The sequence below is a fragment of the Lactuca sativa genome, chromosome 4 (assembly GCF_002870075.4).
Source record: "Lactuca sativa cultivar Salinas chromosome 4, Lsat_Salinas_v11, whole genome shotgun sequence".
Classification (NCBI taxonomy): Eukaryota; Viridiplantae; Streptophyta; class Magnoliopsida; order Asterales; family Asteraceae; genus Lactuca; species Lactuca sativa.
The window spans coordinates 100292144-100305623 of NC_056626.2; the positions used below are offsets into that span (position 1 = coordinate 100292144).

At 32.8% G+C, this 13480-nt stretch overlaps 1 protein-coding gene across 1 annotated transcript; it reads right to left on the reverse strand.

Annotated features, from left to right (window-relative positions):
* Window positions 1–1897: 1897 nt before the first annotated feature.
* Window positions 1898–7064, reverse strand: LOC111907872 (calcium permeable stress-gated cation channel 1). The gene is made up of 12 exons (XM_023903685.3): window positions 6737–7064; window positions 5827–6144; window positions 5355–5507; window positions 5133–5268; window positions 4943–5044; window positions 4540–4659; window positions 4357–4437; window positions 3608–3948; window positions 3236–3481; window positions 2830–3154; window positions 2501–2734; window positions 1898–2341 (listed from the first exon to the last, which is right to left on the reverse strand). Exons 2-12 carry the CDS (start codon window positions 6138–6140, stop codon window positions 2060–2062), a joined length of 2334 nt encoding a protein of 777 aa, XP_023759453.1. The 5' UTR covers window positions 6141–6144; window positions 6737–7064; the 3' UTR covers window positions 1898–2059.
* Window positions 7065–13480: the final 6416 nt, after the last annotated feature.

Here is a 13480-nt window from a genome sequence, read left to right on the forward strand (position 1 = left end):
GAACGAACCAAACGCGTTTTCAAAATTTCCATTTTTCTTGGAAAAATTTTCTAGAAAACTGGAAAATTTTCCACAACCAAACACACCCTTAATGATTGTGTATCAAAATATTTTTTAAAATTTGTAATTTTAACCCTATTGTCTGGTAACACAATCTAGATTTCAGTCAAAATCCAAGATCAAAATACTAAGTACCTTTCTTTTGTTATATGTTCTCTGAAACAATATTTTTGTAAAGTAAGGTTATAAGAAAGAGTAAATCTACAATAACCGAAAATCATAAATATATACAACAAATGGTAGTTATTTCTAGATATTTGGTGGGAAGAAATTGTGTTTACTAGGAACATACAAAATGTTAATGATTTAAATGTTATTAATATATTTTAGTATAGTTATTATTAATTTTGAAATAGGTCGACTTCTATTTATTCACCGAAGTTACAGGTGCGGGGTGCACACTCAGAGTTATAAATGTGAGCTCAAGAATACGGGGGGTCCGAATGCAGCGCCCCTAGATACAGAGTTCCAATGGGCAGCGCCGCTTGCAGGGTTCAAGGTACAGAGCGCCTGGCGGTGCTTCCGCTAACCAATTAGCGGACATGGTCAATGGGCAACACCCTTGTGGGGTTGTAACATCATTGTGATGTAAAACCTATAAGAACATAGTGAATGTTCTAATATGTTTTAAGAATTGAAGTTTTTATATATCAAAAAAGAGTCTGGACATGCATTTTCCCGCCAAACACAGGTTGTGACATCATTGTGGTGTAAGAAACAGTTATTTCTTATAAACGCTACTGTTGGCGCCAAATAGATGTAATAACTTTTTAACCACTTTTTCCCCTATATAAGAACATAGTAAATGTTCTAGAAAATAGTTGGATTTTCTAGAAAATTTATCATTAGAATTTGTTTGGACTCTCAAAAACGCAAAATATAAAGGTATTTTCTATGTTTCATATTTTGAAGCGGTCTGACTTCTAAATTGTCAGGTTTCGTGATATCCTAGACAAAACGGTTGAAATCACAGATTTTAGAAAGTGATTGCAATCACGATTCACGAATTATCCAAGTTTATATTGATATTCTTAAACCCAAATCTGACACACAATTATTAGGTTTTGTCGAGAAAGTAACGAACAGATAAATTCATTGCAAATGAACAGATAAATCCATTGCATACGAATTTACCATCACCGGGGGCTATGAGGCTCGGACACATTATCCTTGAACTATGCCAATGACATTGCTCTCCAAACCTTGTGTTCCTAAGTTCACTTTAGCTTTCCGAACATGTACTTCGCACCTTCAAACTTGTATTATAGGTAAAGATAAATCCGGCTTGTAATAATAGTCGATCTTGATTGTACTAAAAGGCTTCATGTCTTATGACACTAAAGTCGCAGATATAAAGATGGTCATTATCAAACCAAGTCAAAAACTTTTTGAAATGACAAATTTAAAGATTTCCATATAATAGTTTATTTTATTTTAAAGTTTGTTTAGTAATCATTTTTAGCTTTTACTTAGTTCATTAATCCCTTTGGATGCTCAAAGATGATGGGTACCTTCAACACTAATCTTGTGAAGCCATTAGCCAATGTTAGAAATTATATCATTTATTGTCTAGTGTCAATATTTAATGTTTTGCCTTGCTACACAGGACATATCACATTTATGAAAATATCACTTACTACACAAGAAACGTAACGTACCATATTTGCTTTCAAGTAAATTTACAATATTACCCTTCAACTCATGACTTCTTTACGTAATTTTACCGTGTATTTTACGAACGAAAAAAAATGTTTGGTAAAACGTTTTTTTTTTCTTAAATTAAAAACTTGAACAAAAGGTTATATTAGTCAATTTACAACCATTCTGTACCACCTCCTTACTCCAATGCAAAAGCTCTACCATCCATCCATCCATGGGTTTGCATTTCTTGAAAAAAAATCTCTCTTACTATACACAAGTAGCACATAAATAATATCTGCTCTCAAGTAAAATTTACAATATTACCCTTGAAAACAACCTACCCCTCCAAATAAAAAACTTATGGCTTATCCTTCTCCCGAATCTCAGGTAGGTTTGGTGATGAGCCTGCACTCCTTTTGCTAGGCACGGGTGTGTTTTTCCTAGACTGTCTTTTGGTGGGTACCAACACGTTGTCCTTCTGCCATTTCTGATCATTCGTTTCATCATCGGAATCGGAATTGGAATCGGAATCGGAATCAGCTTCTTTGAAAATGGGAGGGACGTATGCATTCTGAAGGTACCCTTTTAGGTTCAAGTTGGGTTCTCTTGCTCTTTCAAGAGTGTCTTTCATCATGGCTTCCTGAAAACACATACCCCAAAAAATACATGTTATATTCACGCCATTTGCATAGATACAACGATCAAGAGCAAATCCTTTTTCCAACTTTTTGAGGACAAAAAAGTGCAATTTTTGGCCAAAAAAGGGTAAAAGGGTCTTTTTACGAAAAGTATAAATTACCTGTAAGGGGTATCTGACAAACGCAGGTTCAAAGCGACCTTTACAATACATATGGAATCCAATTGTGAGAATCGGAAGTGCAAGAAGGAATGGAGTTGATGAAGCCGCTTCTTTTGTGCTCAATAATCCCATCAAAAGCAACTGTGAAATTACCAATGCCGAAACTACCCTTCCATGGACATCCGGCCAAAAGGCTGCGCTGCTTTCGTATTCTTGGTTGTAAACATTTATAATCTGTATTACATTACTTGATTATTATCATTAGTAATCTTTCAATCGCAATAAAAATTGTAATTCAATCAAAATCACGAAGAAAAAAAAAAAAATACCTGATGACGATAAACAACATACGCTAGGGCAAAGAAAACGAGGATGAAAGGAGTCAGAAGCGGAGTGACAACAGCATAAATAAGACCGATTAGAAAATATAATTGAATCTGAGGTTCCCCAGTGTTGAAACCAATGCTTCCAGGATCCATGGCTTCTTCTCGATCTTTTTCAGTTTTAACCAAGAAAAAGTTCTTCAAATGATAAATTATCAACGGTTTTAACCTCAAAATCTCTCCTGCAGTTCCACTCCAACCATCGACCATTATATATGTTATAAAAAAAGTTGCTTTCATTGGGATCGCTACTCCGATTGTCTCAGGGATCCTATAAGATATAAACATATAACCAAAATCAGATAATAATCACTTGTAATATAGCATCAATTTTGTTGATTATGAGACGTACTTATTCACAGACTGATCTAGAAACGTATTCAGTTGTTCTAATACAGTCCCTGCAATCACACTCCCAAGAAACACGTTCACAAAGTTGAAAAGATAATATCTTGATGCAGATCTTCTTTCTAGAAGTGATATACTCAAAAACCCTTCAAATTTTGACATTATCATCAAAATTGTAGGTAAAAGTATGAGGAAGATCTTCAAAGCAATCCCGGGTAGAAAACCTTGGATAAACGACTTGATTGTCTTCCTGTATGACATTCACAAGATATTTTGTCAAAAAGTAAGTCCAATAAATGCCACCTAGTTTTGTTGATTTGTTTATTAAAGAATTGTACTTTCACTTCTTCCTATTGCAATAAGGAAAGGAACTTACACTTCAATAAGTGGCTTTAAAAAAGGCGCAGCCTTCTCAATACCTTCAATGTTTGCAAGCGATTGCACAAAAGCAATAGGAATGATGAAAAAGAAGGTGAGGAAAAAGAAGGCGACTGCCATTAGAAGCTTCCGGATAGTCAATGAGACGTATGGAATCGCGAGGTTTTTCCAATACACGTCACGCGGTTCTGGGGCCCACTCAGTCAACCACAGGGTCGGGTTTCGGGCCTGTTGTGTTTGGGCACAAACCGCAGCCCCCCAACGGGTTTTGAACGACACAAAAGCTGCTGGCATGATTGCTTTAGGGTTATTTACAACATCTTCTTTCTCTTCAGCTATCTGTAAGTTTTACAAAACATTTATCAAATACGTTTCTGATGAAATTAAGAGTAAGTTACATTTTTTTTTGTAATGGATTACATCTGTTTTTTTCTTTCTCTTGTAATTATGGTCCTTATTTGTGGTTGTAACTTTTTTGGTCCTTGTTTTGAGTAAAATCACTACTTTGGGACCAAAATTGCAAAAATCGGCTATGCTTAGGGACCAAAAACGTTAAAATTGAAAGAGAAAACTTTTCGGGAAATGCAAAAACCAACTCAATTATACTTTGAGACCAAAAACGTTAAAAGAACCTCAAATAAGGGCCAAAACTGTAAGAGAAAAATTTTTGGGACGAAAGTTGCAGAAATCTGGAATTCTCAGGGACCAAAAATGTAATCATAGTTTCTAGGAAAAAAATATCATTACTTCATTTGAGAGCCTTTCAATTTCAGATATGTGATGTTGTATAGCATCCACTTTCTCTCCCCAAAGTCCAAGAAAACCAGTCTGTTAATCAACAAAACAAAGTTAAATATTGTATACATACACACATACATACATACATACATACATACTTATACATACATACATACATAACATATATCATACCTTCATTATGGGTCGTTTTGCTTGATTTCTTTCAAACTTATTCTGATAATAGTCAAGCCAGTTTTGCTTACTTTTCTTCTCTTCCACCAATTTTGCAAGCTTGTTTGCATTTAACACAACCTGCAAATTATTTTTTAGCAAATAAGTTGTATTTTAAATCAGTTTTTATATAAAAACTGATTTATAAACTACCCCAAAAGAACATCTTTCTTTTGCATCACAAAATAAATGCAACATTTTCTTTGGAAAAGTGTCATTCCAAAAATTATTTCAATGTGCTAATACAATAACAAACCATCAACAGATATTGTTAGCATCGATTATTGTCCACAATATTCCTCTATTTTTCTCATTATTACAAATATATTAAATTAATATTTTTAAGATGAGAAGAAAGTGGAACCTGATGCGTAAGATAGTTATCAGGATGATTGACTAGAAAGAAATGCTCCACAGCCTCACTCACGGATTCATCAGCATCTGGTGGCACGTTTTTCACAAGAACCTGAGAAAAAAAAATTATAAATTATAGCTAACAAAAAAATATATATATATTTTTGTGCATTTTTCCCATTTTGCCCTTTTCAACTTACTGTAAATTGATCAGGACGACGTTTTTCTGATTGAAGAAAATGCAACCGCATATTTGCAACTGTCTCATACTCTTTCTTTAACGCAAAGCATGTCCAAAATGTAACAGCATATGCCATTATCACATGAGTCCAAAATCTGCAATCATCAAATGAAATTGAAATTGGCATACTATAAACCCTAATTTGAAAAACAAGAAGGAAATAGGGGGATCATTTTCTTGCCTGTGAGAGCCTTGTGGAATGTTTGATATAGAAAGCTTATCGATCTCACTATAAGTTGCTTCCCCTTTTAGCTTATCGAGTGTGTCATTTGTCCAATTAACAGGCACCAAAATTGCCCATGTAAGTACAAGTATGGGAATAAATATCTTTAACCTGTATACATTACATATTACATACAAGTCATATATCAAAAAAAGCAAAAAAATTCGATCCAATTATCTAAAAACGGGTGGGTTTGAGTTGTTTTTTTTACTCCAATGGGTCGAAAAAGAAGCAATCAATCAACTCAAATAACCAAATTGTAAAGTTTTAATGGGGGACAGAATTTAGGACAAACTTTTTACAAATTTGTCCACTTTTATATAGTACGCTGTCATCTTTTCCGATATATTTTAAAAATCGTTTATCCTGACAACAAAAAATAGTTAAAAAATGCTTAATCAAGACTAATATGTAGTGAAATTATTTATACCCGAGCAAGTAAATCCTCAAATAGACAGCAGAATCCAAACCAGCATGATCAATTAGCTCAGGCTCAGGCATTTTTAGGGCATCCGGCATCCAATTAAGGAATTTCATATACGATCGATAATCCAAATTGATAAACTTGCTTACAAAAGCACCAGAAGTTGCAGGGCTTGATCTTAAACCCTTGAGATACCATTTTGGAAAGTATACTCGATCGTTGAAAGGTTGAAGACGAAGGATAGCAAAAGCTATCAGGAAAATAAAAGCGGTAATGATATTAATGGCTGCCGAAAGTCCGATATCTGCTAGCGTAGCCATTTACCTGTTTAAAATTAGCATAGATCAAGAAGTTCTTGGTTAAAATTGTTGATATATTGAAACAATTTCTGGGTATCTGAAGGAAATCTGTAGTTCTTGATGAGTTTGTTCACATGGGAATATGATAAAATTGCTGTTTAAACTATCTTGATACGTATTTACTCATAATCGAGATCTATGAAGAACATAAGTAGATAAAAATTAAAGGTTTCAAGAAAAAGGGTTCATATGAAAAGGGAAAACGTAAATCTTGAAGAAACTTTGTTCATCATTCCCTTTCTTTTCTAGTTCTTACAAGCTTGTATGATGTAAATCGATAAAGAAAATGTTTAAAAATCTGAGAAATAGCGCCGACAATAGCAACAATGATGATAAATATCAACAAAATCCCTAACTTTTTTTTTTAACTGGGTGACGATAAAGATTCAACAAAAAGGTTTAATTTCACTTGAAAATAATATATATTCAAGGGAAATCTATATAAGAAATTCAAGGGGTTTCTTAATATATGACTCTTAAAAGACATATTCAAACAAAATTCAACAAAGGATTGAATTTTTGATGAAAAATACAGAAGGGTTCAAGAAAAAGCTTACTCTTTGGGGTAAAATTGAAGTTAAAAACCCAACTTAAGAAAAACCCAGATCAGAGAGAGAGCGTAGCAGAAGATTGCTTCAGACTTGAATCATATCTTAAAAGAACATTCTGGAGATTTTAAGTGGAGAAACTGCATAAACGCATGCTTAATATGTAAACATAATAATTAATAATATACTAATATATATTATTATGTATCACAGTGTTGTTTTCAACTCGAAAGATTTTTTGGATGAATTGAAAGGGACGAAAACGGAAGGGGAAAGAGAAAATGGACAGCAGGTGAATGGAGTATGATGTTTACGTTTTGTTCGTCTATTTACGATGAAATAAAGAAAAGTGATGCGGGTTGTCCCTTGATAGTCGTATAGAGCGACAACTCAATTACTAAAAGACCATCATCAATAATCAATAATAATAAAAATAATAACACGATTATAAAAGCAAAAGTTTTGGTTTTATGCCCTTGTTGTTTTGAGATAGTTAATGAACCTCCTTGTAGTTTTTAAAGTTGTGTTTGTCGAGATACTCATGAGAATGAGAGGTGAGTTCACATTTTTGCAAAGATATATTCTTTGTTCCATCTGTATCTATTAATGTTGGTCTTATTAGTCGTGAGATTCATATATTATATAGGTTAATTTTTTTAAAAAAGTTAGATATAAAAGTCATAATATTTGAAAACTTTAAATTTATAAGAAAATAATAAAAATAATAAATTATTAAAATTGAAATTTTTTATTTATATTTTAAATTTAAATAAATAAATAAAAGAAATTAATAAGCTTGAATTTGGGAAATTTGAAATTAAAAGGTAAATCCATTAATGAAATTGGTATTTATTTATTACTATATTTATTGTAATTATTACATTAAAATATTATATGGAATTTAATAAAATAAAAAACACATAAAATGACATGTGAAAAAAATTAATTTAAAATAATCAAAAAATAACATTTTGTAAATTGAATGAGAATGTAACATGTGACAAGAAAAAATTGTTTATTAAAGTAGATTGATTGATTTCAATCTCAGTCTCACTTTGATGTACGTAAATGTAGTACAAAATTTTCATATTTTATTATATATTATCTCGTTCTATGTAAAAAGCAGACATCGCAAAACGATGGATTAAACCTCATGTGCTTTGTTTTCATTTTCTCCAGGTTTATATTTACGAAAGGGATATGTATATCGTCATTTAGTAGTTCCTTTTATTTCATTTTCTTAATAGAAATGTGATATCTTATTAGAAAAACAACTAAAGGTGTTATATATTCAGAAAGAAAAAAAAAAAGTCATAAAGTAAATATGATATCTTGAATAAGGTAACAACAATACATAATTGATACGAGCCTATTATGGAGCTAGGATGACTATTGTGTTACATCATATTAGACTCTTCAGTGTAAAGAGGCTTGTTTTTTAGTTATATTGAAGTTTGAACTATTTTATGACCATTGGTTATATTTAGGGGTGTTCAAAAATATCCGTATCCGAAAATCCGATCCAAAAAATCTGAAATTATCCGAAGTTCCGTATATCCGGAATTTCAGATATCCGAAAATTCGGGTATCCGCTTTTTCGGATTCGGATACAGATGTTAGTTTTATAAAATTTCAGATATTTCGGATATCCGATATCCGAAAATATACACTTTTCTATATTTTTTTTAATTATTTTATGCTATTATTTGAAAATATAAATTAGGAAGATTTAATGTTAGGATTAATGTTTTTATGCTATTATTCGGTGATGCCATGACAAATTGTTAAAACTGATAGATATTTCTTTTGTTTAAACCATGCGATGATATTCTAATGACTAACAACATGTTACTGTATTCTAATATACAACAATTTAATTTATAAGTCATTGAGCTTTTTAAGAATGGAGTTTCATCGTTAATGTTTTTTGTTAATACTTGATGATTCCATGTTTTTATGTGTCTTAAATTAATAATCGATGGTTTTGAATTTGTTTGATTTAAGTTTAATCAAGTAGGCAATCAACTTATCATTGGTTGATAGTTTAATGTGTCTCAAACTAGTAATCTGTTCTAATAAAACTTAATAGTGGTTGTTTAATTAATTGGATTGATATTTGATAGTGACCAAAAGTAAGAATTTCGGATATCCGATTGTAGTATCTGAATCCGTATCCGAGATTTCAGATATCCGAAATTTCGGATACAGAATCGGATACCAAATATACACTATCCGAATTTTCGGATATCCGGTTTTGAAAACCCCTAGTTATATGGACAAGTTATATATGTAGATGTAATAGTTTAAGCTTTTTTTTTTGAAAATGTTTCGTTAACAAATAATAGTTTGCTACATTGGTTGTGTTATTGTAAGATGACTGACAAGAACAATTGATTAAGACCCAACATGAAAAGTTGGCTAATGTTTTTAGTTTGTTAATTAGTTGAATATTTTGAGAAGAATAACTCATATCTAAAAATCAGTTGCCTAAGACCATTATATAACAACAAACTTTATATAGTTATACAACTCATTCACAATCCATTTAAATATGAGGTAAAAGAATTTTTTCCAACTCTTTACTTTATTCATGTGGATACCTATTATCTTTTACGTAAGTTATATATTTTAATGAAATGCTTGTGAATAATGTATAGACTAATGTATGTAATTGTTGTAATAAAACTTGAAATGGATTATATTTGTCTTAAGTTGGATTATGGACATAAAGAACATGTTGCGTTCATGGAGAGCAAGAAACATCTACGATAGGTAATATGAAGGCATACATAAGACTATATTAACATCATAACGCAAAGGTATCCATGAAATGGCTCGTTGAGAAAAAGTGTAATCTTCAGTACACCAACATGTCTTTAGATGATAAGGTATTAGATGCGTGTTTTGGGTTCATGACTCTCCACAAGACAAGTTTTGGGGTTTGCATAGGTTTTGCGGGTAACATTCACATGTTATGAAGGATTTTGTAGAAATATATGTCGATATTTTTGTAGGTGTAGGTAGAAAGACAAAGGTATATTTCTCATTTTATTTTTATTCAAAGTTTAATATTGATTATAGAAAAAACTTGTTTTACAGATAAATATCCTAAAATGAGGCTATAGTGTTTAGCTATAAACAAAAAATGTTTAAATTTTAAATAGCTTCTTAAGTATATAATTTTATTTTGGCCAAATAAATAATAGAGATTTGAGTTAAGTTATTACGTAAACAAATTGAAATGAGTTTCAGTATTTTTTGAGAAATTAAATATACTTTTATTTTTTGTTTCTACTTTTCTTTCTACTTATTTAAGATGATGATAAGTGTATAAATTTAATATCTTAATTAAATTTAAATTAAATTGAAAACTATTTATCACCATTTAAAATAAATACGAGAATAGTAGAAACAAAAAAAATATAAAGATATTTAATTTAAGATAGGTAGCGATTTGGCAATGCCTTCTTGTCAAAGCATTGTCTTTGAAAGCTAAAATGCAAGTCTAAAGACTTAAGTCCATATTCTATAACTATAAGGATTAATGTAAAATATCCTTAAAAGTGTAAGGCCCAAAATGTAAATACATCATGAATGCATTTATACAAAGCTTAATAACGCTTTTATCTCACCAACCATGTGTCTCAACGGCTACTCGAAACAGTATCTCTAACATCAATCCCACGCTTCGAAGAGCGCGTGTACCTCAGTCAAATTTGATGTGCACACATGTCATTCCAAAACAAATAGTTGGCGTAATTTTATTGGTTTTCAGACCGCAAGATAATATTTTGTAATTTACCTAAATACGTAACAAAGTCAAAGTAACTTTATTGTATTTGATTCTTCTATTTGAAAACATGATTCTTAATGTTACAATATTTTTGTCCATATCGTACAAGTTATGTGAATAATTAATTAATATATAAAACTATAAAAATGATTTTTTTTAACAAGCGAAATTTTATAAAGAATCACGCGTGTCCGGCACGGAGCGTTTAAGAGCTTCTAGCTTCTAGTGTTTGACAAAACGTTATGTTTTAAATAGAAAGTCTCGTTCGGCACTACAAGCTTCTAGCGTTTACGTTAAACAAAACGCTCCAAATCTAAATGCAAGCTACCTGTTACCCAGCTAATTTTGTCGAACACGCCCAAAGTCCCGCCTAAGAGAGTAAGGCGGGGCAAAAGAAACAAACAAAACAAACATTAGTCTTACGAAACAACAAAAGGGCTACAAATCCAATTTGCCCATTTACAAATACCAAAATTGCCCTAAATTTAACCAAATTAAACGCCATGATTATGATATTATTTGCCACTTTAGGAGGTGTAGAATCGATCTTGTTGAAAAGTTTTTCGTTCCGAGCATGCCAACCACACCAAAGATAGCCATAGATGATGGCTAAAACGTCTTTCTTTTCTTTGGGCATCGACCTCATTTGGTTGCAAAATTGAGAATCTCTTTTACCGTTCCAAAGGTTTGAATCAGAATACCGCACCAATTAAAAATCCAAGATAAAACATTGCGAGCAAAAAAGTATCCTGGGCTAAGTGTGTAAAGCAAAAAACTTTCCTTTTTAATTGGGTTTTGGAAACATATGGATGCTCTTTTGCTCCAGACAACAATTACATACATTAATTTATATATTATTCACTATATAACTTACATCCAACAAGCAAAAGAGCATCCAACAAGTAAGTGATCTGTGGAATCCAAACCTCCATGACAAAAATGGCACGAAGTGGAAGAGACATTTATACCTCAATGTTGTAAAGCAATACTTGAAGGGATGCGGTCTTAACAGACTCTCCAAACAAATCTGATAACTTTAAGAGGGGGTAATTTAAACCAAATTGTGGGGTTGTTGCTTGAGGTCGTGATCTTGGAGTCTATAAGTCTTCTTAAATCATGAACATAAAATTTGTTGTCTACTGCCTGCAGGTTGCCCTTCCAAGCATCCTCTATTTTTGAAGGAGAAAAATCATCTAGGCTAGAATAAAGTTGATTCAATTCATGTCTCTCATAATGACTTCGGGGAATTTCGTGCCAACTACAAGTATACCCTTGTTGCAAAATCCTTTCAGACACAAGACGAGATTTTTGTTTGTCAAGATCGAAAAGGGTAGGAAATCTAGAGCAAGGGGACCGTCTCTTATCCAATTGTTAGACCAAAACAAAGTATTTATCCCAGAACCAACAACACAACTAATAATTTTTGAGGAATCAATCTCGAGTTCATCAAGATCATGTAAAATATTATTAATATTTAATCAAATACTAGGTAGAGTCTTTTTCGCCATGTGAGAACTAGGCTTTCTATAAAGGTTATGTATCCTACTGATAACGCGATTCCAAAGAGTATTATTGTTTGACTTATAGCGCCCAATCCATTTGTAAAGGAGCGAGAGATTGTTGCTTCTAAGCGACCCAACTCCGAGCCCACCAGAGTCTTTAATGGTGAGGACAACCTTCCAAGAAACCTAGCACATTTTTTCTTGTCCTCGTTACCTCCCTCATAAAAATCTTCTACGGGTTTTCTCAAGAGTTTCAAGGATTGAGGACGAGGCTTTGAAAAGGGAGAAGTGATAGAGCGGCATACTACCAAGGATAGGTTTTATCAACGTGAGGCTCCCACCAAAAGAGTGCAACTTTACCTTCCACAAAGAGAGCTTGCTCTAAATGCGCTCAATTATCGGACTCCATTTGCACTTTATAACCATATTAGTGCCAACGGGAACCCCTAAATATATAAAAGGAAGAATAGCAGCGTCACACCCTAGGACACGGGCGCACCTAGAAACGTCTATGTCTTGAACTCCAATACCAAACACCATTGACTTGTGAAAGTTAACTTTAAGACCCGATGTGGAGTGGAAAGACCGAAGAATCCGAGAAAGATTTACAAAGTTTGATCTTCTCCATTCTCCCACAAAAAGTACGTCATCGGCATAAAAGAGATGGGAGATAGTTGGCCCGTTATTAGGGATTTTGACACCGTGAAAGAGGTTACTTTGATTAACCGATTTCATGGCAGCGTGCAGACCTTCCATTGCAATGATAAAAAGGAAGGGGGAAAGGGGATCACCCCGTCTCACCCCTTTAGAAATCTGGAATTCTTTAGTTGGAGATCCATTTATCAAGATAGAAGCCTGTAAAGAGGCAAGGCAACCCCTAATCCAAAACCTCCATTTGTTTCCAAAACCCAATTGAGACATCATAGAATCTATATAATGTCAATTAACATAATCGAACGCCTTGTCGAAATCTACTTTAAAATGAAAGTTTTTTGCTTTACACATTTAGCCCGGGAGCAAATTTCGTTGATGATCATCGGCCTATCGAGGATGTTTCGGTTCTCAATGAAGCCAGCCTGGGTTTCATCAATTACCATCCCAATAATTTTCTTGATGCGGTTGGCGAGAATTTTTGCAATGATCTTGTAAAAACAACCGATAAGGAAGATGGGTCGAAAATCATTAAGGGTTAGATGATCTTTAATTTTTGGAATCAATGTGATAAATAATGAGCTGCAGCCACGAGCTAACTGACCTCCAGCTTCAAAGTATTTCACGAATCTCCTTATCTCGTCTTGTATTAGGCTCCAGTATCGTTTGAGGAATTTGAAAGTAAAGTCGTTAGGGACGCAGGCTTTTTCACTTCCACAATTCCATATGGCTTCTTTGACTTCTTCGACCGCAAAATCATGTTCGAGAAAGAGATTATCAATATCTGAAATTTGTTTGAAATTTGGA

Coding starts and splice junctions, on each gene's coding strand:
- LOC111907872 (XM_023903685.3), bottom strand. CDS start 6,140: ATGGCTACGCTAGCAGATATCGGACTTTCGGCAGCCATTAATATCATT. Junction 5,269..5,354: donor ATTCCACAAGGCTCTCACAG/GCAAGAAAATGA, acceptor TGATGATTGCAG/ATTTTGGACTCATGTGATAA. Junction 3,155..3,235: donor CTAGATCAGTCTGTGAATAA/GTACGTCTCATA, acceptor TATATCTTATAG/GATCCCTGAGACAATCGGAG.